The 14,176-nt window shown below is 47.4% G+C and overlaps 4 protein-coding genes across 8 annotated transcripts in view; 3 read left to right on the top strand and 1 right to left on the bottom strand.

Moving 5' to 3' along the window:
• The first annotated feature begins 181 nt into the window (after positions 1-181).
• On the top strand, positions 182-1,995 carry tprkb (Tp53rk binding protein). Its single transcript, XM_068586943.1, has 4 exons — positions 182-395; positions 575-697; positions 1,003-1,179; positions 1,407-1,995. The coding sequence occupies exons 1-4, from the start codon at positions 255-257 to the stop codon at positions 1,491-1,493; spliced, it is 528 nt and encodes a 175-aa protein (XP_068443044.1). The 5' UTR covers positions 182-254; the 3' UTR covers positions 1,494-1,995.
• Positions 1,965-4,578, bottom strand: srr (serine racemase). Of its 2 annotated transcripts, none has more exons than XM_068586942.1 (7): positions 4,497-4,578; positions 3,571-3,748; positions 3,305-3,486; positions 3,048-3,178; positions 2,815-2,963; positions 2,604-2,693; positions 1,965-2,480 (listed from the first exon to the last, which is right to left on the bottom strand). In XM_068586942.1, exons 2-7 carry the CDS (start codon positions 3,746-3,748, stop codon positions 2,239-2,241), a joined length of 972 nt encoding a protein of 323 aa, XP_068443043.1. In that variant the 5' UTR covers positions 4,497-4,578; the 3' UTR covers positions 1,965-2,238. The 2 variants fall into 2 exon arrangements, with proteins under 2 accessions (XP_068443043.1, XP_068443042.1); XM_068586941.1 differs by having other exon boundaries at positions 4,429-4,532.
• Positions 4,579-4,648: 70 nt separating this feature from the next.
• trmu (tRNA 5-methylaminomethyl-2-thiouridylate methyltransferase) lies at positions 4,649-8,134 on the top strand. 2 transcript variants are annotated; one of them, XM_068586697.1, is made up of 11 exons: positions 4,649-4,823; positions 4,921-5,086; positions 5,173-5,279; positions 5,442-5,567; positions 5,658-5,830; positions 5,918-5,971; positions 6,065-6,131; positions 6,382-6,482; positions 6,650-6,794; positions 6,883-6,965; positions 7,099-8,134. In XM_068586697.1, the coding sequence occupies exons 1-11, from the start codon at positions 4,742-4,744 to the stop codon at positions 7,246-7,248; spliced, it is 1,254 nt and encodes a 417-aa protein (XP_068442798.1). In that variant the 5' UTR covers positions 4,649-4,741; the 3' UTR covers positions 7,249-8,134. The 2 variants fall into 2 exon arrangements, with proteins under 2 accessions (XP_068442798.1, XP_068442799.1); XM_068586698.1 differs by lacking the exon at positions 6,883-6,965.
• Positions 8,135-9,360: 1,226 nt separating this feature from the next.
• celsr1a (cadherin EGF LAG seven-pass G-type receptor 1a) overlaps positions 9,361-14,176 on the top strand; it is an 81,152-nt gene continuing 76,336 nt past the window's right edge. For all 3 annotated transcript variants that reach the window (XM_068586612.1, XM_068586610.1, XM_068586611.1), the window contains exon 1: positions 9,361-12,990. In XM_068586612.1, the coding sequence (XP_068442713.1) occupies positions 9,456-12,990 (3,535 nt within the window). In that variant the 5' untranslated portion in view covers positions 9,361-9,455. The remainder of the gene's footprint in view (positions 12,991-14,176) is intronic.

Below are 14,176 nucleotides of genomic sequence, written 5' to 3'. Positions count from 1 at the left end.
TGCTGTTAAATAATTAAAGTATCGCACTGCTAGAGAAAACCCAGTGATGATACTAGCCACCATAATTCTATATGATACATTTAAAACATTTCAATATGTCGTTTCCTTGAGTTTATACAACCATTTTCCATAACAGGAACTTTGCGCCGATGCGGTGTCACCGTGTTATGGTTCCCCCTCGTGTGCAGACGTTCACGTGAACCGCGGCATATCGTAATTTTCTCCACAGTTCGTGAAGCCATTTTCCCACTAAAATGCATTTAACTCACCAACTAGAGCTCTTTCCCGACCGCAGCGTGACTCAAATGCTTTTCAAGGAGGTCAAAAACGCCGCAGAGTTGAGACAGTGTGCGGTGGAGGGTAAAATACAAGGGGCTCTGATTAACCCGACGATGGTGAGATGTTTGTGTTCAGCTTTAGCAACGTTTTAATCAAACTCATGTACTATAGACATGTTATTATATGCATATTTATTAGCTAACAATATCATTACTTTCCAAGGAACTATGTTTTGTAAAAGTGGTCGGTTAAACGGTGGCACCTCATTCATCATCAGACTCTTCTTCATTCACAGCTGGTGAATCCTTTCCAGGTGCTGGTCGCTGCCAACAAGGCTGTCAACTTAGAGAGAAGTGGGAAAATGAAGACGAGAAGTTTGTACTCGGAAATAATCTTCAACCTCTCGCCTACTAATAATGTAAATATTGAGAACCGAACTTCATTTTCTTTACATCATTCTCTATTTCTGATCAGACATGTATCTTTTTAGACGTGCAATATATTTGTTGCTTTTAACATTCACTCTACTTGCAATGGTTAGGAGCATCAGATTAAATGGTGCATGAACAAACTTAAAACAGAAATGCATCACGTGTGTGTGTGTGTGTGTGTGTGTGTGTGTGTGTGTGTGTGTGTGTGTGTGTGTGTGTGTGTGTGTGTGTGTGTGTGTGTGTGTGTGTGTGCGCGCGCGCGCGCGTGTGTGTGTCTTTCCCCCTAATGCAGATCTCAGAGGCGTTCAAAAGGTTTGGGAGCTCTGACGGTGATGACTCTGTCATGGTGGTCTTGGTACACGACAAAGATGATCCACAGCTGCTGTCAGACATCGCGGCCAGGGTGAGCGGACAGCAGGTTCCAGCAGAAGATGTTTCCTCGCTGACGGACCATGCAAAAATCAAAAAGGTTCGCCTAAATTTAATGTGACTCATGTTATTTTTTTCACTGGACAAGTGATTTTGTCAAATCAAGGACGCTCATGCATTATGTTGTATATGATGTTCATCCTCTGAATGATTAGCAAGAAATTCTTATAGAGGTTGACATTTTGACTGATACCTTTTGCTGCATTTACAAAATGGATTCTTAGTGATATGTCTTTTAATCTTAGACCTTTTTTTTTCTTGGTTTAGTTTTATAAAATCCCCCCCCAGGAGGAGAAGTGTGGGACTCTGCTGGACTCGGTTGTATGCAGGATGGCCACGAAGGACGTCATGTAGCTCCAACAGGAAGACGGACTTTAAAACAAACCAACAAGTAGTGTTTTTTTTCATATGTGGTTTTGGATTCATATTGATAATGTTTTTCTTGCTGTCCCAAAAGATGCAAACCTTCTCTCCACACAAACTCAAATTAATCGAAAGTAAAAAAAATAATCCCAGATTAAAATAGTTTTTTTTTATCATATATATTTTCATCTTGTCTTTTTTCCTGCTTATGCTGTGTATATAGTTATTAGACTTGTGAGGTTTAAGTGGCAGTTAGGGGGGTCATCACACTCGTCTAGAGTTCCCACATGCAACTTTTCATGCTTCTCAGTCATTCCTTTAAACCTTTTCTGAGAAAGTTATATAAAACTTATTCTGTCACCAAACGTAAAATGTCTTTTCACTTGTACCTGGATGTTAATCTTTACTCAGAGTTTCTGTGGGAACAGAAACATTCACATACTCTTAATGACATGAGATTGAGGTGTTTATTGAATCAGATTGCAGTTGCACATAATGAAACAAATTAAATGACACTGAGATGAAATGTTTCCTAATCTACTTGAGATTGTGGCACTTGAATGCTCATCAAGAGTTTGGCAAGACAAAATTGGTCAAAATTCACATTATGTTCCATAGGAATGTTTAAAACTAATTATTTTGATTCTTTACATCCAAAACCTGAAGGTTTTTTTTTAAATATAGTTTCAGTGTGTTAGCACTAAGAAAGGTCACATTCTATATTAGTCTACACTTGTCAGCCTGGGAAGTTAACAAGCTCGTCCTTTCCAATGTTCCCTCCGCTAAGGATGCACACCACGTTCTTCCCCTCCAGCTTGGGTATCTTGCCGTTGACGATGGCGGCGAAGGCAGCGCAGCCCGACGGTTCCACCACAAGGCCAGACTTGTAGAGGGTAGACACGGCCGCCGTGATCTCCTCATCATTTATGAGGACAATCCCCTCCACGTACCGCTGACACAACTTGAAGGGCAGAGCACCTGGAGTGCAACAAAAAGGGGACAGACACAAATTAGTGTCAGAAAAAATTAGGTCTTCACCCTCAAATGATATACCCAAATCTAACTTGAAGCATCCGTAAAGGGAAACGACTTGCATGATACCTGCAAAAGGTGGCGCAAGTCCTGAGGCGATGCTCTTGGTGTCCATGCCCACTGGCTTCTTCTCAATGAAACTTCTATGCATGGTGCAGGCTGAGTTTAAACAGAAACACAACATGCCCAAAGTTCACCAAGCTGTGGCAATGCCCCTGTGGCTCTTCATGTGAAAGCTAAACCTGCAGATGGTGCTTTGACTTTTGTTTGTTAGTTTTACCTCCATCTGGTTCAACGCCATAGATTCTGGTCTTATCGCAACCTGACAGTTTGATGGCAGCAGCTACACCGGCCAGCAGCCCTCCTCCTCCACAGCAGACCACCACCACATCAGGCTCGGGCACCACCTCCAGCACCTCCATACCCAGACTGTACACACACACACATACAGGTGTGGACTAAATGGATAGAAGTTTGAATCATCCTGAGTCCACAGTCAGCCTTTGAGCGTACCTGGCGTGTCCTGCTATGAGATCCAGGTCATCGTAGGAATGCAGGAAGGTCATGTCGTCCTCCTGAACGCAGCGGTTCACCACATTCATCAGACAGGAGGTGGGAACGCGCTCCACCTCCACCCCAAAACTCTGAGGACAAAATGAAACTTTTTAAAAAGCAGCCTAACTGTAACCAAAATACTTTTTGTGCAGAGAAACAAATACCAACAAAAGCTAATCACTGCAAGAACTGACAGTCATCAGATGACCTCTGACCTGTATCAGGATGGATCTGGACACGGGGGCCGTTTCAGGCATCACCACCTTGCCCTTTGACCCATAGTGTTTCGAGGCGTACGCAAAAGACTTCCCATAGTTCCCTGCAGACATGGTGACGAAATGACCCTCCTTCGGTCTCCTGGCAAACTGGTTGGCCACTCCTCTGATCTTGAACGACCCTGTCAATTAAATGCAAGACAGTCCTTCAGTAGTGAGCCGAGGCGCGTTTCGTGTGAGGAGGAGTCAAAGGGGTCTCATCCAACCAGTTCTCTGCATGTTCTCCAGTTTGATGTGGACGTTGCAGTGGATGTCGAGAGGCAGGGTTGTCTGGCACCAAGGGATCATGGGAGTGTTGATGACACCCAGGGGGCTGCCTCTCACCGTCTCCCTGGCTTCTCTCAGCAGGTCCAGGGTGACGGCGTCTGCGGACACCTCGCCCATCTGTGTCAGAAACAATGTATTACAAGAAATGCCTTTGCATTCTGGAGTCACCATTTTGCCACATAAACATTTCATAATCAAAATGTACTATACTTTGTTTTCCATTGCTACAGTAGTTTTAATATAGATTTATCTATTTATAGGATTTCACATTGGCCCTTTACACGAATGTACCCGGCATTCATCATATGTATAAACTACAAACAATATTTTACATGGTTATGTTTTATCACTAAATGTGTTACTATTTTCTTATTTTATCTATATTTTTGAACAATACTGGACATATGAACAGTCCGAGCACCCGTAAAGGTTTATTAAGAAATGCAAAAGCACGTTGAATAACAAAACCTACTTTTTTTATTTTACAAAAGAGCAGTTAAGTAAAGTTTCCTAAAGTTTAACGCACAAGAGGCCTCCATGGCTTTGGCTGTCGTGGAGGTTTTCTGCATCGTGTATTGAGATGACCTAAATTCACAAAGTTTCCTCTAGTACAACTCAGGTGTGTGACCTACGTGTCGTGCATGTTTGCATGGTGCCGCAGAAGATGTGCTGACTTCATGCTACTGTTGCCTAACCTCTCCCCACAGAAAAAAACACAAAGCCTTGGGTATTTTTGAATGTATGCTAATTTTAAATTCTTATTTTTTTAAAATCTCCCCTGGTGTGCCTTCACGTACCTCCATTTGCGAACCACTGAAGTAAACAATAGCGATATGTGTCGACCACGAGGCTTATCCCCACTGACCTTATCACTTCTTTTGGATTTTCCCCGTTACTTTAAAAAGTGACAGCCCCTTGATGTTTACGGTGTTACGTTTTTCCGTGACTCCCACCGGCAACATTAGTTCCGTCTCAACGCTGTTTCTAGACGGACGTTATTACTAAACGGACCACAAACATGGCTACCCACGAAAAGTGACAATGGAAACTTGTATTAGTTACGCAAGAGAATAGTATTAAAAGAAGGGACTGTCTTTTTAAAAAAAAAACATGGGTTATATCAGACACGTGGTGTGCGCCATGTCCGGCGGCGTCGACAGCTCTGTCGCGGCGTTAATACTGAAGAGAAGAGGTGAGAAGGACCTGTCATGTCTGACACATGCGCACACCTGGACTGACTTAGCTCATGTTAACTATGGCCAGCTAACCAGTTGTTCTCTCATGTGAAGGTTACAGCGTGACGGGGGTCTTTATGAAGAACTGGGACTCACTGGATGAGAGCGGGGTGTGCAACACAGAGAAGGACTCCGAGGACGCCTACAGAGTGTGTCAGACCCTGGACATCCCCTTCCACCAGGTGTCTTATGTCAAAGAGTACTGGCATGACGTATTCAGGTATTTGTAGCAGCCATGCATAAATCACATACACATTTTGAATTGTGTAACTCTTTAACATCTCGTCTGTCTGTTGCCACTTTCAGTAAACTGGTAAAGGAATATGAGAGGGGGCGGACGCCCAACCCAGATATCCTATGCAACAAGCACATCAAATTCAACCATTTCCACAAGTATGCTGTCAACACTCTGGGTATGAGACCGTTGTGTGTTCATGCATAAATGCATATAAACTGTTTTAATATCTGGTCAGCAGTGAGTGGCGGTTGGAGATCAGAGGATTGAATTGAACTGATTTTAGTGTCGAACACGATACACGCTGCGTTTCATCCCTGTTGTGCTGTCGTTGACTAAGGAGCTGATGCCATGGCCACAGGCCACTACGCCAGGACGTCGCAGGAGGACGAAGAGGTGTTCGAGCAGACGCACACTGCGTCGCCGTCGGCCACTCTCTTCAGAGATCGATTTGAGATCAGAAATCGTAAGAGGGATCGATATATCACTATTGCAACAGTTTGTAAGATCAGACCGTCTAAAAATCTTTCTTTTTTTCTCTCTCTTCTCTCCCCAGCGGTGAGGTTGCACAAAGGAGCAGATCTCCTCAAAGATCAAACCTTCTTCCTCAGTCAGATCCCCCAGGATGCCTTGCGACAAACCATATTCCCGCTGGCCGGACTCACCAAAGACTTTGTTAAAAAGATGGCTGCTGAGGCTGGGTTTCACCACGTGCTGAAGAAGAAAGAGGTAGCCACACAAGTGAATAAAGAAAGATAAATCAAGAGGGATGTATGCATTCACATTGTGTGCCAACAGTACGCTTGATCTTTCCAGAGTATGGGCATCTGCTTCATTGGGGAGAGAAACTTTGAAAACTTTATTTTGGAGGTAAGAATTAAAACGTCCAAGTAGTTTTTCAATGTGTAAATGCCCCCTTGTATTGAGTAACATGTAAACATACACTGTTTGTTCTGGTTCTAGTATCTGGAACCCAAACCAGGAAACTTTGTCTCCATTGAGGACGGGACCGTCAAGGGAACACACAAAGGCATGTTAACTGTTGTTTGAAAGTCCTCAAGTTGTGAACCTCTCTGACTAAATGAAGAACTGCGGTGTCACTATTCTACAGTCAGAATGTGATGGAGCTCATGTTTGTCGGCCAATTAACACTTAAATCTGTTTTCTGCTTTCCGATCCCTGTGGATATCCTCTAAACGTCTGTTCCAAACGCTTATAAAACGTCTCACAGTGTACTTCCTGCTCTCTTGTCGTTTGCCCTCGTGTGCCGGTCCGTCCAGGCTGGTTCACTTTGACGCTGGGCCAGAGGGCGAGAATCGGTGGGCAGAGAGACCCCTGGTTTGTGGTGGACAAAGACACCGACACTGGAGACGTGTTTGTGGTGAGAACGTTTATCTGGGTTGTGGAAGGGGGTTAGAAAAAGAAAAATGCTCAATAACATTTCGGATTTAGTTTTAAGTTGTGTAAGGTTCACATTTTTAAGGTGTAGTCGTCAAGCGTAACCAATGTTTGCTGTTACTTTGTTTCCGAAATATCCTCTCCGCTCAGGCTCCGACGACCAACCACCCGGCTCTTTTCCGTGACACGATGCGGACCGACCGCTTCCACTGGGTGACGTTCGACCCGCCTCCTGAACTCGTCAAGACCCAGATGATGGAGTGTCATTTCCGCTTCATCCACCAGATGCCTCTCAGTGAGTTTTGTGTCATTAAGTACATTGATGATTGAGTATTTACCGAGCAAATAAAACCCTTTTCTTTCTTTCTGTGTGTGCTTTCCAGCTCCCTGCACAGTGACGCTGAACATGAACGGCTCTGTGTGGATCACACTCTCGCAGCCAGTCCGAGCTCTAACACCTGGACAGGTAACACACCTGCGTTACAGATTACAGTGCGACTAGTCGAGCCTCCCCATTATAATGCCAGAATGCTTTTTCTCATTGTGGGAGCGTGTGCATGCCTCTTAGCCCTTCTCAACATTCCTCCCCCCCCCCCCAGTTTGCTGTGCTGTACAAAGGAGACGAGTGTCTGGGCAGCGGGAAGATCATGCAGCTGGGGCCCAGTGAGTACACACTCCAGCGGGGCAGAGAGCGGTTGGTGGCAGCCGCGCAGCACAATGAGCAGCCGACCCCCGAGCCGGCCGGCTGAGACGACCTGGCGGCCCGCTGGTGGCGGGGATCTGGTGCTTCAGGTAGCGCACACTGCTCATGAGGATGAACTGTGACACGGAGGCCGTTTCAGAGACCGTAAAACGTTGACGGGACGAGGATGAAGCGGTTTCTGAGGTTATCTTTTGTCTGCTCAGATGAACCTTCTGCATCCAAGCGTGTGTGCTTTGGAGTGGAGACAAGGTGCAATAAGTGAAATAAGTAATAATATGGGTTGTTTAGTAACAGCTTTTTGAAGAAAAAAATAAATCAAGCTTTTCCGTCTGTTAAATATATTGATCATGGTGCGTTGCCTTTTACTTATGCTCTGCACATATTACCTTGTTCGTTCATGATGTCATCAGATCTGTTTGCAGTAGATTGCAAAGACCTGGCGTGATATTTATTTTTTTTGTGACGCTGGCAGTCTGAGCCCTCTTAGTGTTTTCTATATTTTAATAGTAATATTTTCTATAGTAATACAACCTGCCTACCTCCCTGAGTTACCCAGGGAAATAGGATTTGACTGTAAGCGAGCAGAGAGTAAATTATGGGTCTAGAGAGAGTGGACACAATGTTTTATGCCTCATCTTTGAAAAGGGATTCTCTTGTTTATTCAGAATATTCATTCACAGAATATTCTCCACTTCTATGGTTGCTCATGTCGGTCATGAATCCCTCCTGTCCTTCAACAGTTGTCCTATAATAATGGTGTTGCTCAACTTAGCTGTTATTGAATTACTTCATACTGTCATGCATGTTGATTCAATTTTTTTAATAATTAAGATTTTTTTTAAACAACAAATTGTAGAAATGTGTACATTGGACATTTTAAGTGCCTTTTCTCTTCAAATATCACTTGTTGCACGTTCTTCCTAAACTACAAACTGTACATACTTGAATATTTACTATTGGGTGAATAAACCTCATAAGTGATGTGTTGACTTGTTTTTCATCGGCCTACATACCTAAATATTCCCTCCGGAGTCGCGAGACACTTTAAACAGCATGTAGTTGTGCATTGGTTGTCGTTCCGTGTGAGATCCGCCAGAGGGCGCTGCTACACAACGTCAGCCTGCAGGCTGAGCCTGCTGTTCTCGAGTCGGCATTGTTTTTGCACGATCAGCAGACTGTATGAATCCTAATGACACTTTGACCTCATCAGATTGTCTGTTTTCCAAGATTTTTTTTTTTTGTGAGGAAAGTTTGTCATCTGTCATCTTAAAACTGTTTCTTTTCTTTTGATGGGGAAACGAATGAAAATATAAAAGCATAAGAGGTTTCACTGATGTATATCAAGTGAAACGCAAGTTCCAAAAACAGAAGGAAATTATTATATATTACATGGTTATCTAAAGTTTTTCACTAATCGATGTTTTAAAAAAACTTTTCGAGAGGGAGTCATTGTTTTCTAAGAAATAACACACTATAATAATTTCTGAGCGAAATAAAAATGACTGAACGATAAAGAACATGTTTTTTTTATAAAGATAATCAGGTAATACTTCAGTTCATCAAGCTGTAACATTCACTTTTTGTTGTTGTTGCTGAAAACAGGTTTTAATGATCCTGATAGAAGTTGAACTTGTGTCTACCTTTTTCTTTTTCCTGCATGAACTCACGAGACAAGCAGCTTATTGGAGTTGTGTGACATGTCAACATCTTTTTCTCCGTGTTTGACATTGAAGACTTACTTCAACTGCTTGTCTTGTTGAGTTTTGTTGCACCATCAGTGCTTACAGACACTTACAACAATACACACTCACAACACGTATTAGGAATTTTCCCCATCAGCTCTCACCCTATTTTAATAACAATGCACTTGCGCGCATTGGTCACCCGGTCAGGTCCACTTCCTAAATCTCCATGAGAAAAAACGCCCCCCCTCCCCTCCCTCAATGAAAGCGTCCCAGAGGGGGAACGCAGCAGGTTTATGGTAATAAGCCTCCGAGGAGAAGAGAAGGAGGAGGAGGAGAAGGAGGAGGAGGAGAGCCACGGAGCCATTTTGTACTCATTTTAAACTCAGTGGGTTAACGCAGCTGCTGCGCGCCGTGGATACGCCGACACTATGGATACCGAGCGTCCTTTTCCACGTTGAAACTTCACCATGAGGGCTAAAAGTAAAACGCGCTGCTGGGAGAGGGAGAGTTAGTGCCTTTGCGGAGGAGTTTCGGTGAAGTTGAATGGGATTTTGGCAGGTTCACAAGCATGGAGCTCCCGATGTGTTGGATGTGGGTTTGTGTCCTGTTCAGCGTGCCGCTCGTGGGATGTTTGGAGATCCACCTCTCGGACACCTTACAGCCCGGGACCCTTTTGGCGAACCTGTCGCTCGGCCCTGGATGGACTTCTAAACTTGACAGGACTTTGTCCCCCAAATTCATCCAGAGCTTTTTCCAAGTTGGGAGACACGACGGGCTCATCCGTCTGTCCCGCAGAGTCCAGTGCGCGCACACGGCGAGGAACCCCGCGCCCGTTCACTTCAGGACAGGCTCCCTGACGTCCGGGGACGTCATCCTGACACACTTCAACGTGTTTGTCCACGGCCAGGACTGCTTTATTAAGTACAAGAGAAAGAAGTCGTCAGGTAAGCCCGACATTCACGTTAAACACCTCACGAAGCTGGAGGCGACTTCCTGCTTAGCGGCAGGTAAACTGCTTCTGAATGTCACAGAACTTTTGCCCACCTTCGCGCGCGACATTGTCTACTCGGACAGCGCGTGCGTCAGCAAAGACGCGAGCGCGGTGTTCACGCGGGGGTGTTTGTTCCTGGCCGGAGACTTGTGTCTGGAGCGCCGCGCACAGCCCGAGGTGAGTCTGCAGTGCGCGCTGCGCAGCTCCGCGCGCGGCAGGCTCTCCGTGCAGCTCAGCGTGACGCTTGTGAACGAGCCTGAACGACGTGGGTCCGTTCCAGAGAGCCTGCAGCTGAAGTCTGGCAAGTTGATGCGCAGGGGGAAGCGACAGGCGAATGCGTCTCCCCAGTTCCAGCTCCCCAACTACCAGGTGTCTGTGCCGGAGAACGAGCCGGCTGGTACGCGGGTCATCACCCTGAAAGCCACTGACCCGGATGATGGCGAGGCAGGGAGGCTGGAGTACACCATGGAGGCCTTGTTTGACAGCAGGTCCAATGACTTTTTCGACATAGACTCTCAGACAGGGAGCATCACCACCATCCAGGCGCTGGACAGAGAAGTCAAAGACACCCACGTTTTCAAAGTCACTGTACTGGACAACGGCTCCCCCGTCAGATCGGCCACTTCTTACCTCACCGTCACCGTGAGTGACACCAACGACCACAGCCCGGTGTTCGAGCAGACCGAGTACCGCGTCAGCATCCGGGAGAATGTCGAAACGGGGTTCGAGGTGATGACCATCCGAGCCACGGATGGGGACGCGCCCTCCAACGCCAACATGATTTACAAAATTGTCAACGGGGACGGAGTGAACTCTGTGTTTGAAATCGACCCGCGGAACGGCCTGGTGAGGATCAGAGAGCGGCCCGACAGGGAGACCCGGGCCAAGTACCAGCTCATCGTGGAGGCCAACGACCAGGGCAAAGACCCGGGCCCCCGCAGCGCCACCGCCACCGTCAAGATCACTGTGGAGGACGAGAACGACAACTACCCGCAGTTCACCGAAAAGAGGTACGTGGTACAGATCCCGGAGAATGTGGCCGTCAACACCAAAGTCATCCAGGTGGAAGCTACGGACAAAGACGCGGAGAAAAACGCCAAAGTTCATTACAGCATCATCAGCGGCAACGTGAAAGGACAGTTCTACATTCACTCCCCCACCGGCGTGATCGACATCATCAATCCTCTGGACTACGAGATCATTCGAGAGTATAACTTGCGGATTAAGGCTCAGGACAGTGGGCGGCCTCCCCTGATAAATGGCACGGGGATGGTGGTGGTGCAGGTGGTGGACGTGAACGACAACGCCCCCATGTTTGTCAGCACGCCTTTTCAGGCGACAGTATTGGAAAATGTGGCCATTGGTTACTCTGTAATCCACATTCAAGCGATTGATGGGGACTCTGGAGAAAACGCCCTCTTGGAGTACCGGTTAACTGACACCGCGCCCGGTTTTCCGTTCACGATCAACAACAGCACGGGCTGGATCACAGTGAGCGAAGAGCTGGACAGGGAGACCACGGACTTCTACACCTTTGGCGTGGAGGCGAGAGATCACGGCGTTCCCGTGATGTCGTCCTCGGCCAGCGTCAGCATCACGGTGCTGGACGTGAACGACAACGTGCCCACTTTTACGGAGAAAGTGTACTCGCTGAAGATCAACGAGGACGCTGTCGTGGGTACCAGCGTCCTGACGATGACCGCCGTGGACCGGGACATCAACAGCGTGGTGACCTATCAGATCTCCAGCGGCAACACCAGGAACCGCTTTGCCATCACGAGCCAGAGCGGCGGCGGGCTCATCACCTTGGCCCTCCCTTTGGACTACAAGCAGGAACGCCAGTACGTCCTGACGGTCACCGCCAGCGACGGGACGCGCTACGACACCGCGCAGGTGTTCATCAACGTGACGGACGCCAACACACACCGGCCCGTCTTCCAAAGTGCCAACTACCAGGTGACGCTCTTAGAGGAGAAACCGGTGGGCTCCACCGTGGTGATCATCAGTGCCACGGACGAGGACACGGGGGAAAACGCTCGCATCACGTACGTGATGGAGGACAACGTCCCCCAGTTTAAAATCGACCCAGACACAGGTGCCATCACGACACAAATGGAGATCGATTACGAGGACCAGGCCTCCTACACGCTGGCCATCATTGCCAGAGACAACGGCATCCCTCAGAAATCTGATACCACCTATGTGGAGATTATCATCCTCGACGCCAATGATAATACTCCCCAGTTTCTTCGGGACAGGTACCAGGGGACCGTATTTGAAGACGCACCCGTCTACACCAGCGTCCTCCAGATCTCTGCCTCGGATAGAGACTCTGCCTCGAACGGCCGGGTGAGCTATACCTTCCAGGGCGGCGATGACGGTGAGGGGGATTTCTTCATCGAGCCTTACTCCGGTATCATCAGAACTGCTCGCAAACTGGACCGGGAGAATGTTCCCGTTTACAATCTGAAGGCCTACGCTGTGGACAAGGGGGTTCCGCCGCTGAAAGCGGCCGTTCCCATCCACGTGGTCGTCCAAGACATAAACGACAACGCTCCAGTGTTCGAGAAGGACGTGCTGTTCATCGACGTGGAGGAGAACAGCCCGGTGGGCTCCGTCGTGGCCCGGATCACTGCGTCCGACCCCGACGAGGGCACCAACGCCCAGATCATGTACCAGATCGTAGAAGGGAATATCCCGGAGGTTTTCCAGCTGGACATTTTTAACGGCGACCTCACCGCGCTCATAGACCTGGATTACGAGGCTAAAACCGAGTACGTCATCGTGGTCCAGGCCACCTCGGCTCCACTGGTGAGTCGGGCCACTGTGCACGTCCGCCTCCTCGACATGAATGACAATATGCCAGTGCTGCAGGACTTTGAGATTATCTTCAACAACTACATCACCAACAAGTCCAACAGCTTCCCATCAGGAATAATAGGGAAGGTACCAGCGCACGACCCGGATGTGTCGGATAAGCTACGGTACAAGTTTGAGTCGGGGAATGAGCTCAATCTGCTGCTGTTGAACGAGGACACTGGGGATCTGAGGTTGAGCAGGGACCTGGACAACGACAGGACCCTGGAAGCACCCATGACCATATCCGTCTCAGGTAAGAACCTTTTTATTTCTGAGCGAGTTACGTGTGCAACAAGGTGATAAAATGTGTTAAAGACGGACATTCGGCTCACCTCGTGTGATGCATCGTCACTCTGCAGAGTCAATACGGGATCTGCTGTTGAACACAGACCGAGGGCAGGTTTCGGCTGCGGCGGTGACTTGTATGTTCAGTGAGTGTTTGCTGCAGGCTCTCTGCAGGATCCGGTTGTGCTGCTTTTGTGCCATTTGGGTGATAAATGTATTGTGTGCAAGCGGTTGGTTGAGTTCATAAAAAAAGCTGCTATTAGCAGGACACCCTGGTAACTGAGCTGCTTTGTTGTTGCAGATCTGCAGGTGTCTGAGGACACGCATGTACATACTGCAGGCACACACACACACACACACACACACACACATGGTTTCCCTCCCTCAGAGCATACAGGCTGCACTCTTTGAAGTGTCTGAAGGCCGGGTGTATGCCCTGCAGGGAGATTGATGTACATCTTGTGGCAAGATGTCTCCCAGGATTTCACCAGAATAACTTACGATGATGTGCATGGTGTCTCGCACAAACGGCGATTTTTGAACGAAAGCATAGTTTCAGATGCAGAGATTTTTACTCCCCCACTACAGAAAGAGACTTTGTGCTTTCAAGTTAAAGATTAGACAAATGCAAACACTGAACATTCACACCTCAACTTGCAGGGTAACTGCTACAGTCAAGCACACACACACACACACACACACACACACACACACACACACACACACACACACACACACACACACACACACACACATTTTGCAAGAAACCACAGTGACATTATTCAGGCGGTTCAACAGGCAGAATAACTACCTTGTCACCTGTTGCTCAACCTTCTTTTCTTCTACGTTTCTCATTCTCCATCTCTCTCGGTGTGGGTTGATCTCTTAAAGCGCCCAACACAGCGAGATCTCCTCAGCTCGCCCTCCGTGTCGTTCCATCCTCTCTTTAAACCAAGGAATGCCAGACATCGCACGTACTGTAGGGACGTAAAGGAGCTTATATGGACCTGGACCAGGATGCACTGCTGCAAGCCCACGTTCTCAGTATATAATCTCATCAAGTTTGTGGCTATTTTAACTCCACGCTCTTAATCATTTCGACAGCTAGAAATAAGTCTGAACTTTTTTGCAAGTGTTTTTTTAGGTCAACTTTC

This window comes from Clinocottus analis, unplaced genomic scaffold (genome assembly GCF_023055335.1).
Source record: "Clinocottus analis isolate CAN_PGR_092001 unplaced genomic scaffold, fCliAna1.0.p SCAF_20, whole genome shotgun sequence".
In the NCBI taxonomy this organism is placed as follows: domain Eukaryota; kingdom Metazoa; phylum Chordata; class Actinopteri; order Perciformes; family Cottidae; genus Clinocottus; species Clinocottus analis.
The sequence above is the reverse complement of the archived record's forward strand: the minus strand, read 5'-3'. Positions and strand labels throughout refer to the sequence as shown.